This window comes from Hemibagrus wyckioides, linkage group LG05, assembly GCF_019097595.1.
Source record: "Hemibagrus wyckioides isolate EC202008001 linkage group LG05, SWU_Hwy_1.0, whole genome shotgun sequence".
Taxonomy (NCBI): domain Eukaryota; kingdom Metazoa; phylum Chordata; class Actinopteri; order Siluriformes; family Bagridae; genus Hemibagrus; species Hemibagrus wyckioides.
This window is the reverse complement of record NC_080714.1, coordinates 11287021-11300349: the sequence shown is the minus strand read 5'-3', so window position 1 is coordinate 11300349 and position 13329 is coordinate 11287021. Positions and strand designations below refer to the sequence as shown.

General features: G+C 39.1%; 1 protein-coding gene across 1 annotated transcript; it reads left to right on the top strand.

Annotated features, from left to right (window-relative positions):
- Positions 1-9123: 9123 nt before the first annotated feature.
- LOC131352892 (beta-1,4-galactosyltransferase galt-1-like) lies at positions 9124-10262 on the top strand (the record flags this gene model as incomplete). Its single annotated transcript, XM_058389420.1, is given in 3 exon segments — positions 9124-9587; positions 9589-9618; positions 9620-10262. Coding segments are annotated over 3 exon segments (1137 nt in total), but the record flags the coding sequence as incomplete, so codon positions are not given.
- Between the last annotated feature and the right edge of the window lie 3067 nt (positions 10263-13329).

Sequence of the window (13329 nt, the reverse complement as noted above, 5' to 3'; positions counted from 1 at the left end):
ACTGATCAGGAAAACCAAATCTCCTCAGTGTGTAAAACAAGTAATGCCACTCGACTCTGTCAAATGCCTTCTCTGCATCCATGGAAATAACTAATTCTGGGGATTTTAGAAGATGGAGAATAGAGAATGTTTAGTAGGTCTAATATTGTGGAATGAATGTCTGTTTTTAATAAAACCGGTTTGATCTAAAGAAATTACACTGGGCAGAACTGGTTCCAAGTGTCTTGCTAAGACTTTAGCTAACAGTTTTATATCAGCAGAGTAAGGAGATTGGGTGATATTTACTACACTGTGAAGGGTCTTTAACTTCTTTGAGAATAAGGGAAATAATAGCCTGATGTAGAGTGAGAGGAAGGATTCCTGAGCTGTACACATGTTGAGCAGGAGAGGTAATGATTTACTAGAGAATGTTTTTAAAAAATTCTACAGGGAAGCCATCTGGGCCTGGACATTTGCCATTCTGCATCGAATTAAGAGCAGTCTTAATTTCATCTAATGTAAGTGGGGTAACTAATTTAGAGGAGACATTGGGGTCAATGCAAGGCATACTAAAAGAGCTGAAGAAATTGTCAAACTGTCAACAGTGTCTTCTGAGGTGTATAAAGACACATAAAACAGGGACAAGAGGGAAAAAGGAGAATTGTTTTGTGTTAGGATTGAAAAAATGCCAGACTTCAGAAACACCATACTGTTCCATAAAAACTACTAGCAGATTTAGACACGGTCGAGTTGAGGAGCGGTCCAAGAGAGGGTCTAAACAACAGTTGAAATTCCCACCCAGAACTAATTGGTTGGAGTGTAGATCAGGGAGAGAAAACAAAATTTTCTTGAAGAACGCCTCAATATCCCAATTAGGGCCATAAATGTTTGCCAGGACCATACAAACTCCATTGATCTGGCCTTTGAGAATAATGAAACACCCGTTGGGATCCGAAATAACCTCAGACACAGAGAGGGGGACAGATTTGTGGATGAGAATGGCCACACCCTGAGACTTACTCTGGAAACTAGAGTGATACAGCTGGCCTACCCAGCCTTTTTTTTTAATTTTAAGATGGTCTGCAGGCTTGAGATGTCTTTCCTGGATAAAAGCAATGTGGGTATTTAACTGTTTCAAATAATTGAGAACTTTGTTATGCTTCGCTGGGGAATTCAGGCCCTTGACATTCCAACTTGTAAATTTTAGTGTACCACTAGGATTTGTTCTATTATTCATTACAAAAATAGACTGGAATTTCTAATGAAATGGTCAAATTTGCAACACTGTCCACAGCCCCCATAAACCCAACCCAGCCACCAACACACCTTGATTGTAGCAGATGATGATACAGCAGATGAGGATACAGTACTATGACAGGATTGCATGTGAATTGACGAAAAAGTAAAATATAGAAAACAAACAAACAACAAAACAACAACAAAAAAAAAACAACAACATCAACACCAAAAAACCTTTAAGCCCACCCTCCCACCCCAGTCCAAATGCTACCAATAGCAACTGGAACCACTTTGTTGTGCCAACCGGCATGTTTGCTAGCTCTTTAACCTCCCATAACTATAATACAACCTCAATATTTTTAACTAAGATTTCTGACAACACAGAGAAGACAAATATGATGATAATAATAAATAATATTAATAATAATTAAAATATTGTTAACAAATAAATACTTAAATTAAGCTTAATACTTAAAGTTCTGAGAAATGTAATAATGACAAATGTCAAATGAATATTCACACCATTCTAAAAAACAAAGTTACTTAATTTAATTAAATAAAATAGAAATAAACTACAAAAGCTGACAGTGGGACAGAACTAGGTGCTTAGAGTTGAAACATAAACACAGCGGACTGTATAACTGGGGCATAAATAAGCCTGTGAGAGTTTTTGCAAAGAAAATGAGAGAGAAAAGAAGAAGAAAAAAAACCCATCAGCTCCATTATATCAGGATTACTAGTCCATATTTAGAGTTCACAATCTAGCATCTTGTGTCTGAAAGATTTTTACAGGGGAAAAAAATGGTGTAAAAAATAGTCTTCTGTCGAATCTAATTGTACAGTGCAAATGCTGAGGGAAAAAACAACATACACTATATTGCCAAAAGTATTCACTCACCTGCCTTGACTCGCATATGAACTTAAGTGACATCCCATTCCTAATCCATAGGGTTCAATATGACGTCGGTCCACCCTTTGCAGCTATAACAGCTTCAACTCTTCTGGGAAGGCTGTCCACAAGGTTTAGGAGTGTGTTTATGGGAATTTTTGACCATTCTTCCAGAAGCGCATTTGTGAGGTCACACACTGATGTTGGACGAGAAGGCCTGGCTCTCAGTCTCCGCTCTAATTCATCCCAAAGGTCTATCGGGTTGAGGTCAGGACTCTGTGCAGGCCAGTCAAGTTCATCCACACCAGACTCTGTCATCCATGTCTTTATGGACCTTGCTTTGTGCACTGGTGCACAGTCATGTTGGAAGAGGAAGGGGTCAGCTCCAAACTGTTCCCACAAAATTGGGATCATGGAATTGTCCAAAATGTCTTGGTATGCTGAAGCATTCAGAGTTCCTTTCACTGGAACTAAGGGGCCAAGCGCAGCTCCTGAAAAACAACCCCACACCATAATCCCCCCTCCACCAAACTTTACACTTGGCACAATGCAGTCAGACAAGTACCGTTCTCCTGGCAACCGCCAAACCCAGACTCGTCCATCAGATTGCCAGATGGAGAAGCGCGATTCTTCACTCCAGAGAACGTGTCTCCACTGCTCTAGAGTCCAGTGGCGGCGTGCTTTACACCACTGCATCCGACGCTTTGCATTGCACTTGGTGATGTATGGCTTGGATGCAGCTGCTCGGCCATGGAAACCCATTCCATGAAGCTCTTTGCGCACTGTTCTTGAGCTAATCTGAAGGCCACATGAAGTTTGGAGGTCTGTAGTGATTGACTCTGCAGAAAGTTGGCGACCTCTTCGCACTATGCGCCTCAGCATCCGCTGACCCCGCTCCGTCAGTTTACGTGGTCTACCACTTCGTGGCTGAGTTGCTGTCGTTCCCAAACACTTCCACGTTCTTATAATACAGCTGACAGTTGACTGTGGAATATTTAGGAGCGAGGAAATTTCACGACTGGATTTGTTGCACAGGTGGCATCCTATCACAGTTCCACACTGGAATTCAATGAGCTCCTGAGAGCGACCCATTCTTTCACAAATGTTTGTAAAAACAGTCTGCATGCCTAGGTGCTTGATTTTATACACCTGTGGCCATGGAAGTGATTGGAACACCTGATTCTGATTATTTGGATGGGTGAGCGAATACTTTTGGCAATATAGTGTATCTGCTCATAGTAGAAAATGACCAATGGGCAGAAGCTATTTTCTCGCTATTTGGTAGCATGATTCGGAGTTGAGCAGGGTAGAGAAGTGCAGGTTTGAAGCCAAAAAAGGATTTTTTGTACCTTATAATGTACAATTGTAAAATGTAACAAATGTAAGGGTGATTATGACTACATTTTTGTAGTAATTAACCACTTTACACATTTTGCCCAGGCGTATGCCACTTCCAAATCTGTCAAAACAGCCACAGATAAAATCTTTAACAACTATGCACTGAGGTTTGGTTTACCAACAAGAATACACCATGATCAATGTGGAAAATTCCACATTGCTCCCCGCAACTGCCAGTTGATACAGTATGTTATTTAACTTGACCTTAGAAGGGGATGGTAATCACCAGAACTACATGGAAAAGTAGAAGCAGGGTACAGTATGGATGAAGCATATAAGATCACAAGAGAAATGCTCATAAAGAGACATCATGACAGTAAAGTAAAAAGCTCAGTATTGCTACCTGGTGATTGTGTCTTTATCAGGAACATGACATCCTGAGGTGGTCCAGGTAAGCTGAGGAACCATTGGGAAGACACTGTCCATACAGTTGTGAGTCAAGTGACTAAATATATTCCTGTCTATGAACTCAGACCAGAGAAAGGGAGGGGAAGATCAAGGATTTTACATCGTAATCTTCTCCTCCCATGCGACAACCTGCCACTTGAAACATCAGCACCGCCACAAGTGAAGAAAAAGGTGTGCAGAGAAATGAGGAAGTAGGGCAGTCAGAGGAAGAGTGTGACGATGATGATAAGTACTATCCGGTTCCATTCCCACAGCAGCCCAAACCATATTCACTTGACACAGTGAATCCTGCATATGCTTGTACACCTATGGAGGCTGAATGCATACAGCCAGAGCAGGACATGTCAGCTGAGCCAGAGGAGGAACAAGGAGTAACAAACCAGATGGAGTGTTCGCCAGAGAGAGACGACAGTTACATGAATGACCAACATGTAGGGGACTCTGTCCCATCACCTGCACCTAGTGAAACTATTCCCACAGGTTGGACATTGTCAGTCAAAAAGAAAAAAAGCAGAAACATGGACTCGGTATTTACACATAAGATTAAGAAAGTATGAAAAATGTTCAAACATTTCATTTGACCAGACAAAATGTTAGTCTGAAATGTTGCTTTTTGTGTTTTTGTGTTTATAGTTTGCTCGCTATTTGCATGAATGGTCAAAGACTGGGATGTTGGGGACAACATCTATTTTGAGGGGGGTATGTGACAGATGTGTGAAATATGCATCTAGAGAAAGAAATCTTTCTCTCTGCAAAAATCTAATTTTCCTGTGTAATGTTCCTGTTGCAAATATCACTGTATTTTCACTGTGTGTGTAATTTTTATTATTATTATTTATTTTTCTTTTTTGCAATGTTCATTGGGATTGACTATTTCCTTTAATATTTTCCCTTATTTAAGGTAATTAAGCTCCACAAAACACAATGTGCTATTTAACAAATGTTATTAAGAGGTCTTTCTATGCTGTTGTAAAATATGCAGAAATGAAGTATGTTTTGCATGGTTTTATTATTTAAGAATTCACGGCTAACTGCTTGTAGGCTAACTATTTCTAGGCTAACTACATAAGCTAGCTATATTAACACGTGGTCCCTTTGAAGAGCCAGATGTAAAGACTGACTGGAATTTGTTTGCCATTATGGTGTTAAAATTGTTCAGTTTTACAATTGTGTCTGGTCCTATGAGTTTTAATTGCATGTTGTGATAATATGCCAGCAAAATGGGTCTGTTAAAAAAAGTTAAAATGTATTTCACATATTTCATGTTGTAATTCAATTTAAGATTAATTACAAATGAGTGACTATGAGAGCAGTGTGTCAGTTTTTTTCATTCTTCTCCTGTTACTATTTTCCTTTATTTAAGGGGTACAACATGTGTGTGTCCCAATGTTTACAGGACACATGTATTTGTGATGGGTACTACAAGACAAAAATGTCCATTATATAAAGACAGGGTCTGTGGCTTGTAAATTGTTTTCTACATAAAGTGCTTAAAAATGAAAATATATACATCAAGGCAGAAGAAAATAGTGAGTACTATAGGGTGACAGTCTGACTGGGTAACTCCTACAGAATAACTAATGCGTGCTGGGGACTCCTGTGTTTTGGGGAATCAGTTTTAAACAAATGACAAGCAAGGATCTATGCAAATTCACTTTAACAGAAACTTTTAACACTTTACAGATTCAGAAGAAAAAAAGTACAAATTCAGCAGTCAATATTTCAGTGTTTAGTAACTAATGCTTTGGTGTGTGATGGGCAATTACAGTATTTGTGCAGTAGTCTTGTCTTGTTTTTACATAAAAAAAGCTATGGAAAAGAAAATTTACTTGGTGACTGGTCAAATATCAACAATAAAAGTTGACCTATTGGGTTATTAAGTTACTGTATAATATCAGTAACATTGCTATAGACTGCTGCTCAGGAGTTACTGATTAGTTTACCTTACTTAACTAACTAAAGTGTTACTAGCCATGCACTACATAATTCATAAAATGACAGATTTATTCACATACACAATAAAATTCTTAATTGTTGCAGGCTAACATTAGATTTTATACTAAAGAAAATCGCCATTATGATTATCACAGGACATGCTCACCTCTACATGTTTTTTCTAATATGATGGAGAATTCTTGTAAGGCAAAATCGTTGTAAGAGCAGACATCTAAATGTGAAAGACTCTCTTCTGTTCTACAACTTGAAACAAATCCTGCAGGTATGACCACAGGTAGACCAGTAGTTTGCATCATATTGATGATGCAAATGACATGCTGAGGGGATATCTCTTATTTTTACACTTGGTATGGATTTGATAACTCACAGGACTACCTGATCCTCCTTATCCTCCTGGTGTTATAAAAACCACGGACGTCTGGATGAAGTAATAATATCAGTAACACTGAAAAGGTATGTCTAATTACCAATGGTGGGCAAAGTACACATCTCCTGTATTTAAGTGAAAGTAGAGATACTCTAGTTAAAATGTTACTCTGGTAAAAGTAGAAGTCCTCTATTTGAATTTCTACTTGAGTTAAAGCACAAAAGTACTTGAATACAAATGTTCTAAAGTAAAAAAGGACTCTAATGCAGGGGTGTCCAATCTTATCCGGAAAGGGCTGGTGTGGGTGCAGGTTTTCATTCCAACCAAGCAGAAGCTATACCTGATTCCAACTGGCTAATCAGTAGATCTTGGCTTTCAGTAGACTCAGGCGTGGCTTCTGCTCAGTTGGAATGAAAACCTACACCCACACTGGCCCTTTGCAGATAAGACTGGACACCCCTGCTCTAATGTGATCATTTTTTCTAATTAACTATTACATTTTTTGTGAGAGGATACATGATTTCACAAATATGATGTTGAATTCTAAGTAAAATTTGTATGTTACTGAGGCAGAGCAGAGCAGGTATAATTTTTTTTTAAATATAAGTAATGAGAGATGTGGGATAATGTAGTGGAGTAAAAAAGTATGTGTTACTTTAAAATGTAGTGGCGTGAAAGTAAAAAGGCTCAAAAACTTTTATAACTTATAACTTTATAAGTTATATAAACTTAAAAGTTTATAACTTTTAAAACTTTAATAAAGTACAGATACAAAAAGAAACTTAAGTACAGTAACAAATTACATTTACTTCATTACTGCCCACCACTGCTGATTACAGGGTGATATGCCTGGAGAACAACAGTAAGATGTTACATTTAGTAATTAAACAAAGAGATATATGTATGTAACAAGGCACATGTGTCATACACTGAACTGTTCCATGAAGCTGACTTCGATGACCCAAGCAACACCTTTCAGCCAACGTGACACACATCCCACAACATGCTACCCTGCTGCTGGACCCTTCCATACACATTTCCCTCACTGATGTCTGAAAACCTGTCCATTTTGTCATAAGAATTAATAGATGTGTGTGAGATGCTAAACTGTAAAACTGTAATGTTTTTAACATGTATTAGGGAGTTTACTGATTAAATGAAAAAAACTTCTAGATATACTGTATATATATGACAGATATGCTTTTGATAGACACACCTAAGCACTTCTGTAAGTCTCTATGTATAAAAGTGTCTACTAAAAACAAAATAAAATAATAAACATAATAAACATAAGAAATTTAAACTCAACAGTGAATTTCATTTAAAAGTGCATTAATTATGCAAATTTTAGGTTTTTGAAGATTTAAAATCAATTAAGTCAAGGTTAATTTTGGTTAGTCTTCTTATGCATGCATTTACATACTCAGGAACACAATTTGGAAATGTTTTCTCCAAATTTACTATAATTATTCAAACACCAACTTTTTTTTATTAAACCATTTCATAAATGAGTTCCAATGTGAAGTGCTTCAAATCAAGTAAATCATGAGACCCATGGTAAAGAGTTGAAAAGCTTAATGGGTCTCAGTACAGAGCTGAATTATATCCATGTAGAAATTGTTTGTGAAAAAAATCAATGTTCAGAGACCGCATTTTTGAGTACTCAAACTTGTTTGACTTTCTATTAAGATATTCTGTAATGCTATTAAATATAACTAGCAAAATATATTTCAGGAAATATGCAGCTAATTGTGAGTATACCATTAATCATTTTTGCAAAGAAATTGTTACTAGAAAAGCAAGGCATTTTAAAATTTTGAGAAAATATAAAACTGGAAGTACATCATCAGGAAGTAAAATTGGTGGCACTCTGGAATTCTCTGCAGGCTCCATGTGCTTTAGTGGCATCCTAAAATGATCTAGTTATTCAAGTCTAGATAAACTAGCCTAAATAAAAAAATTATGACTAGGAAATATTGGAGATGCTTAAATAATAATAACTGGGAAAATGACCTCTTTTGAGCTTTAAGCACACAGTGAGAGAAGGAGAGGATTGCAGCATTGTGGTTGAATTTTGTCCCATTCCTCTGGGTATTTGATCCTCCTATACAAGGGTTCCTCTGATGGACTTGCATTTTCATAATCACTTATCATTAGTCTGACAGCCCAAATATTTATAAACAAATATTGTGGGGTACACCTGTATAGGGATGATTACCATCATTTTTTACAATTGCACTTACAGGGATATTTAGGTCTTGCTATTGCTCTGATGCTTTTTTATTTCGTGTTGCTTCATAATTTTGTCCCTGCATCTAAAATGGTTTTGAATTCCATTTGAGTTATCAGTTAGGTTAATAACAAGGTTATTAGGCTGCATGTAAATGAAACTACTGGGTGCCAGAATTGAAACTCAGTACTGAATGGTCATTGGTAGAATGCTATCAGTTTCAGCTGTATTAATGCAGATTCTGGCCACATAAAGAAGGCGAGTAGCATTTACTTAAGCCTGAGTAATATTTGGGATGGGTGATACTACAGATATTTAAAAATCTGATACCAATTTATTTTTTATTATTGTACTTTCTGATACAATTTCTATGCTATAATGGATAAAATCTATAAAGGTATCATTAGTACTGTAGGATGTTTGTATTAATAATTTTTTTTGTTTCAATCAACAGGGGTCAGATTAAATGATGGCTTAAAATGGCATAAACAAAGATGAAACTGTTTATTTTCCTTACTATTTTTGGTGTTCTAACTTGGATCTTAATTCCAAAATGGAAGCATATTCTTGGGCTGACTGCTGTTTATATCACCGGGAATCTATATGCAGACACACCATCATCTACAAGCAATAATTCAGATGTAAACAATATCCCAAAAATCTATGAATTCTATAATCCCTATTAAAAACAAAAGCCATTTTGTGGTGTCTGCATTCATTGATCACAGGCTCAATAAAGCTATTCGAGTTATCATCATAATCAAAAGAAACAGTACACAGCCACGTTATTGCATTTACTGCAACAATAGCCAAGATTGCGAGTTTACTGCTGCTGAAATTGAGATACATACAGATCATTTTGGCTTCCCATTTGGTGCTTCAGAAGTAAACACACCCAGTGTGCAACCCATGTCACCATTTCAGCTGATGAACACTAAGACATTAGACATAGACTTCCTGCCAGTAAAGAAAAGAGTGAATGAATACTCATTCAAGTACAACTTCACCATCTGTATATCCAACCTTTTTGGGAACTACAATAATGTTCTGCAGTTTGCTCAAACCATGGAGATGTACAAGCTTCTTGGTGTACAACGAGTGGTAATCTACAACACCAGCTGTGGACTTGGAGAAGCTCCTACAGCACTATGAGATTTCTAAAGATTGTGCCATGGCCCAGTGACCAGTTCCTTAAGTCATCTGCAGGATGGATTATTAAAATTCATAAAGGTGACATCCAGTACTATGGTCAACTGGTAATACACAATGAGTGCATTTACAAACACATGTATCAGTCCAAATATGTCCTGTTAAATGACATTGATGAGATCATCATGCCTTATAAGTATGCTAACCTTGCATTATTGATGAAGGCTCTGCAAGAGGAACATAAAGAGGTGACTGTATTTCTCATAGAGAACCACATTTTCCCCAAGACATAGTTGGAAGAAAGTGGTACGTTTTGCTGGACAGAATGGAAAAGTATTCCTGGTATCAAAATTATGTAACACATTTACAGAGAACCAGAGTGAAAGAACATCTACAACCCCACAAAGATGATCAACTCTAGGAATGTGATATAAACCTCTGTGCATTCTAGCCTGAAACACATTGGACAGGTCTAAAAAGTTCCTTTTGACATGTCTCAGATTGTTCGTGTGAGAATACCATTACAGGGAAGTCTTACCAAAGAGCAGTTATTTGTTGACAAACGAGTGTGGGACTTTGAGCAAGAACTGATACCAAATGTGAATAGAGCCCTACAGTTATGTGGTTTATTGAAAAGTCAAGAATAATGTTTTTTTGTTTGTTTGTTTGTTTTTGTGTTTTTGCAACAATGATGTTTTTAACATTACATGGGTGGATAGTAGTTTATATGGGTAAATTATGCTGATGCTGTGTGGACAGAGTTACATTAATATTTATTGCCTGACCTCATTTAAGATCATCATCCACTACATTTGGAACACTTGTACAACTGCACATTCATGCAGTTATCTAATTAGTCAATCTGATCCAGGCACAGCAAATACTAGAATAAGGAATATTTATTTTACTTGTAATTTCTTTCTTGTTTGGTTATTAATAATTGTTTAATTATTCAGAACAAGAAAAAATAATATTTATAGCTGGAGTTATAAGATGGATCTGATTTTTTGATGCCAACTTGGTTGAAGCTAAATATAATCTCAATAATAATAATAATAATCATCGTCATTGTCATCATCATCATCATCATAATTGGAAGAATTATTAATTTTTTTGAGCCTAACATGCAGTGAGGGGAAATATATATTTGTAGCATTGGATTTGTGCATGTTACCACCCACAGAACATGCTTGTTTATGTTTGGCTGCAGAAACCAGGCATAGTTGCTTGTAAGGATGCACCAGAGGCAGTAGTGTCAGAATCCATATGCAGATTTAATAAACCAAACACAGCAGGCAAAAATGTAGCCAAAAAAACGGAGAAGACAGGTCAAAACCAGGAAATCAGAGATCAGAGACAAATCCAAATTGTGAGGCTAAATAACTATATCAAAGTCACAAAACAAGGTCAAAAACACAGCAGATATCAAGGCAATGAACAGCAAGGTACGTACTTGAGGGAATGATACTTCACAAAGTATGCAGTGAATGAGTCCCTTTTATGTGCATGGGAACCTGAAATGAGTGATTAGAATTCGGTGAACTCTAGAACTCTGGTGTTCAGTCTCGTTGTGTGACGTGACGGAGCCGCCCTCTCTAGGAATACCTCCTGGTGTTCTATGACGGGGACGACCCCTGGAACGGGAAGCCAACCTCCCAGGGTGGGTGCGATGAAACTCCTCTATCAGAGAGGGGTCCAGAATGTCTGAGACATCAACCCAAGAGTGTTCCTCCGGGCCATACCCTTGCCAGTCTACCAAGTACTGTAGTTGGTGCCAGACCCTGCGTGAGTTCAAGAGAGCCGCAACCTTGTACGCCGGGGCCCCATCAATGTCTAGTGGAGGAGGAGGTTCATGGAGCAAGGAGGAGTCCAGGCATGTCCCTCGATACGGCTTAAGGAGCGAAACGTGGAATGTAGGTGAAATGCGGTATGTAGGGGGTAGCTGGAGGCAGTACGTGACTAGGTTCAGTTGTCTGATGACCTGGAAAGGGCCTATAAACCTTGGGCTCAGCTTACGGCAAGGGAGGCGCAGTCTTAATAGATAGCCACACCAGTTGCCGCACGTGGGCTCGTTCCCATGTTTCTTGACTCCTCCTCACCCAGTCATCGACCGCCAGGATGTCGGATGGCTCATCAGATCAGGGAAAGGGTGGTGGTTGGAACCAGAGAACGCACTGGAACGGAGTTAAGCCCGTGGATGAGTGAGTCAGGGAGTTTTGTGCATACTTGGCCCAGGGTATGAATTCACTCCAGAGGTGTTGGTCTCTACTGCAGTAGGAACGAAGGAATCTTGGTTAAGCCTTTCCACCTGCCCGTTTGATTGAGGATGATAGCTGGATGTGATTCCCAGTCTACTGCAGAATGCCCGCCATACTCGCGAAGTGAATTGCATTCCCCGGTTTGACACAATATCCTCTGGTAATTCAAAGTTCCGAAATACATGTTCAAAGATTGACTTGGCGGTTTCTATGGCTGTGGGAAGACCCTTCAGAGGAATTAGCTTACATGCCTTGGAGAATCGGTCTATGATAACCATGATAGTAGTAAACCCTCTTGACTCAGGGAGGTCTGTGATAAAGTCCACTGAGATGTGGGACCAAGGACACTGAGGGATAGGTAGTGGCTGGAGCAGTCCCTCAGGTAGCTGTCGGGTTGAGCGAGCTTGAGCACAGGTGTCACAGGATTCCACATATGCTTGAATGTCCCACTGGATGGATGGCCACCAGAATCGTTGTCTCACTAGCTGTGCCGTACGCTGAATGCCCGGGTGGCCCAAACTGGGAGATTCATGAGTCCATTGAATGACTTGACGGCGGAACGATGCAGGGACATACAGCTTGGATGGAGGACACATTGCTGGAGGCGGGTCTTGTGCATGAGCACATTGGATCTCCTCTGCCAGATTCCATTGGATAGGTGCCAGGATAAGGGCGGATGGGAGAATGGGTTCTGGATGGGTAATTACATTTCTGACTTCTTGCTGCCTGGAGAGAGCGCCAGCTTTACCGTTCTTAGACCCTGGACGATATGTGACTGTAAACTGGAATCTGGAGAAGAACAGGGCCCACCTAGCTTGGCGTGGATTCAGTCGCTTAGCCCCTCGAATATATTCTAGGTTACGGTGATCAGTGAGGATAAGGAAAGGGTGACGAGCTCCCTCTAGCCAATGACGCCATTCCTTAAGAGCATTCTTCATGGACAATAACTCCCTGTTGCCCACATCATTTTATTTTTAGTTTATTTCTGCTGCTGTAAGTTTTCTTGAGAAGAAGGCATGGGGTGTAACTTACTGGGATTACTGTGACATTGAGAGAGCACTGCCCCTATACCACAGCTCGAGGCATAGACTTCCAACATGAATGGAATGTCAGGGTCTGGATGACAGAGAATAGGGGCAGAGGTGAAGCTGTCCTTTAGTTTGCGAAATGCCTCTCAGGCCGAGTTAGTCCAACTGAGTTTCTTAGGTTTGTTTTTTAGTAGTGATGTGATGGGACTGGCAGTGGTGCTGTAATTCCTGATGAACCATCTGTAGAAATTGGCGAACCCCAGGAAGCGTTGTAATTCCTTGATGGTGTTCGGTTCGGGCCACTCTGTGACTGCTTTGACTTTGGTTTGATCCATTTCCATGCCTGTGGGTGAAAGCACATATCCCAGAAAGGAAATGGTTTGCTGGTAGAATTCACACTTTTCGAGCTTAACAAAGAGATGGTTCTG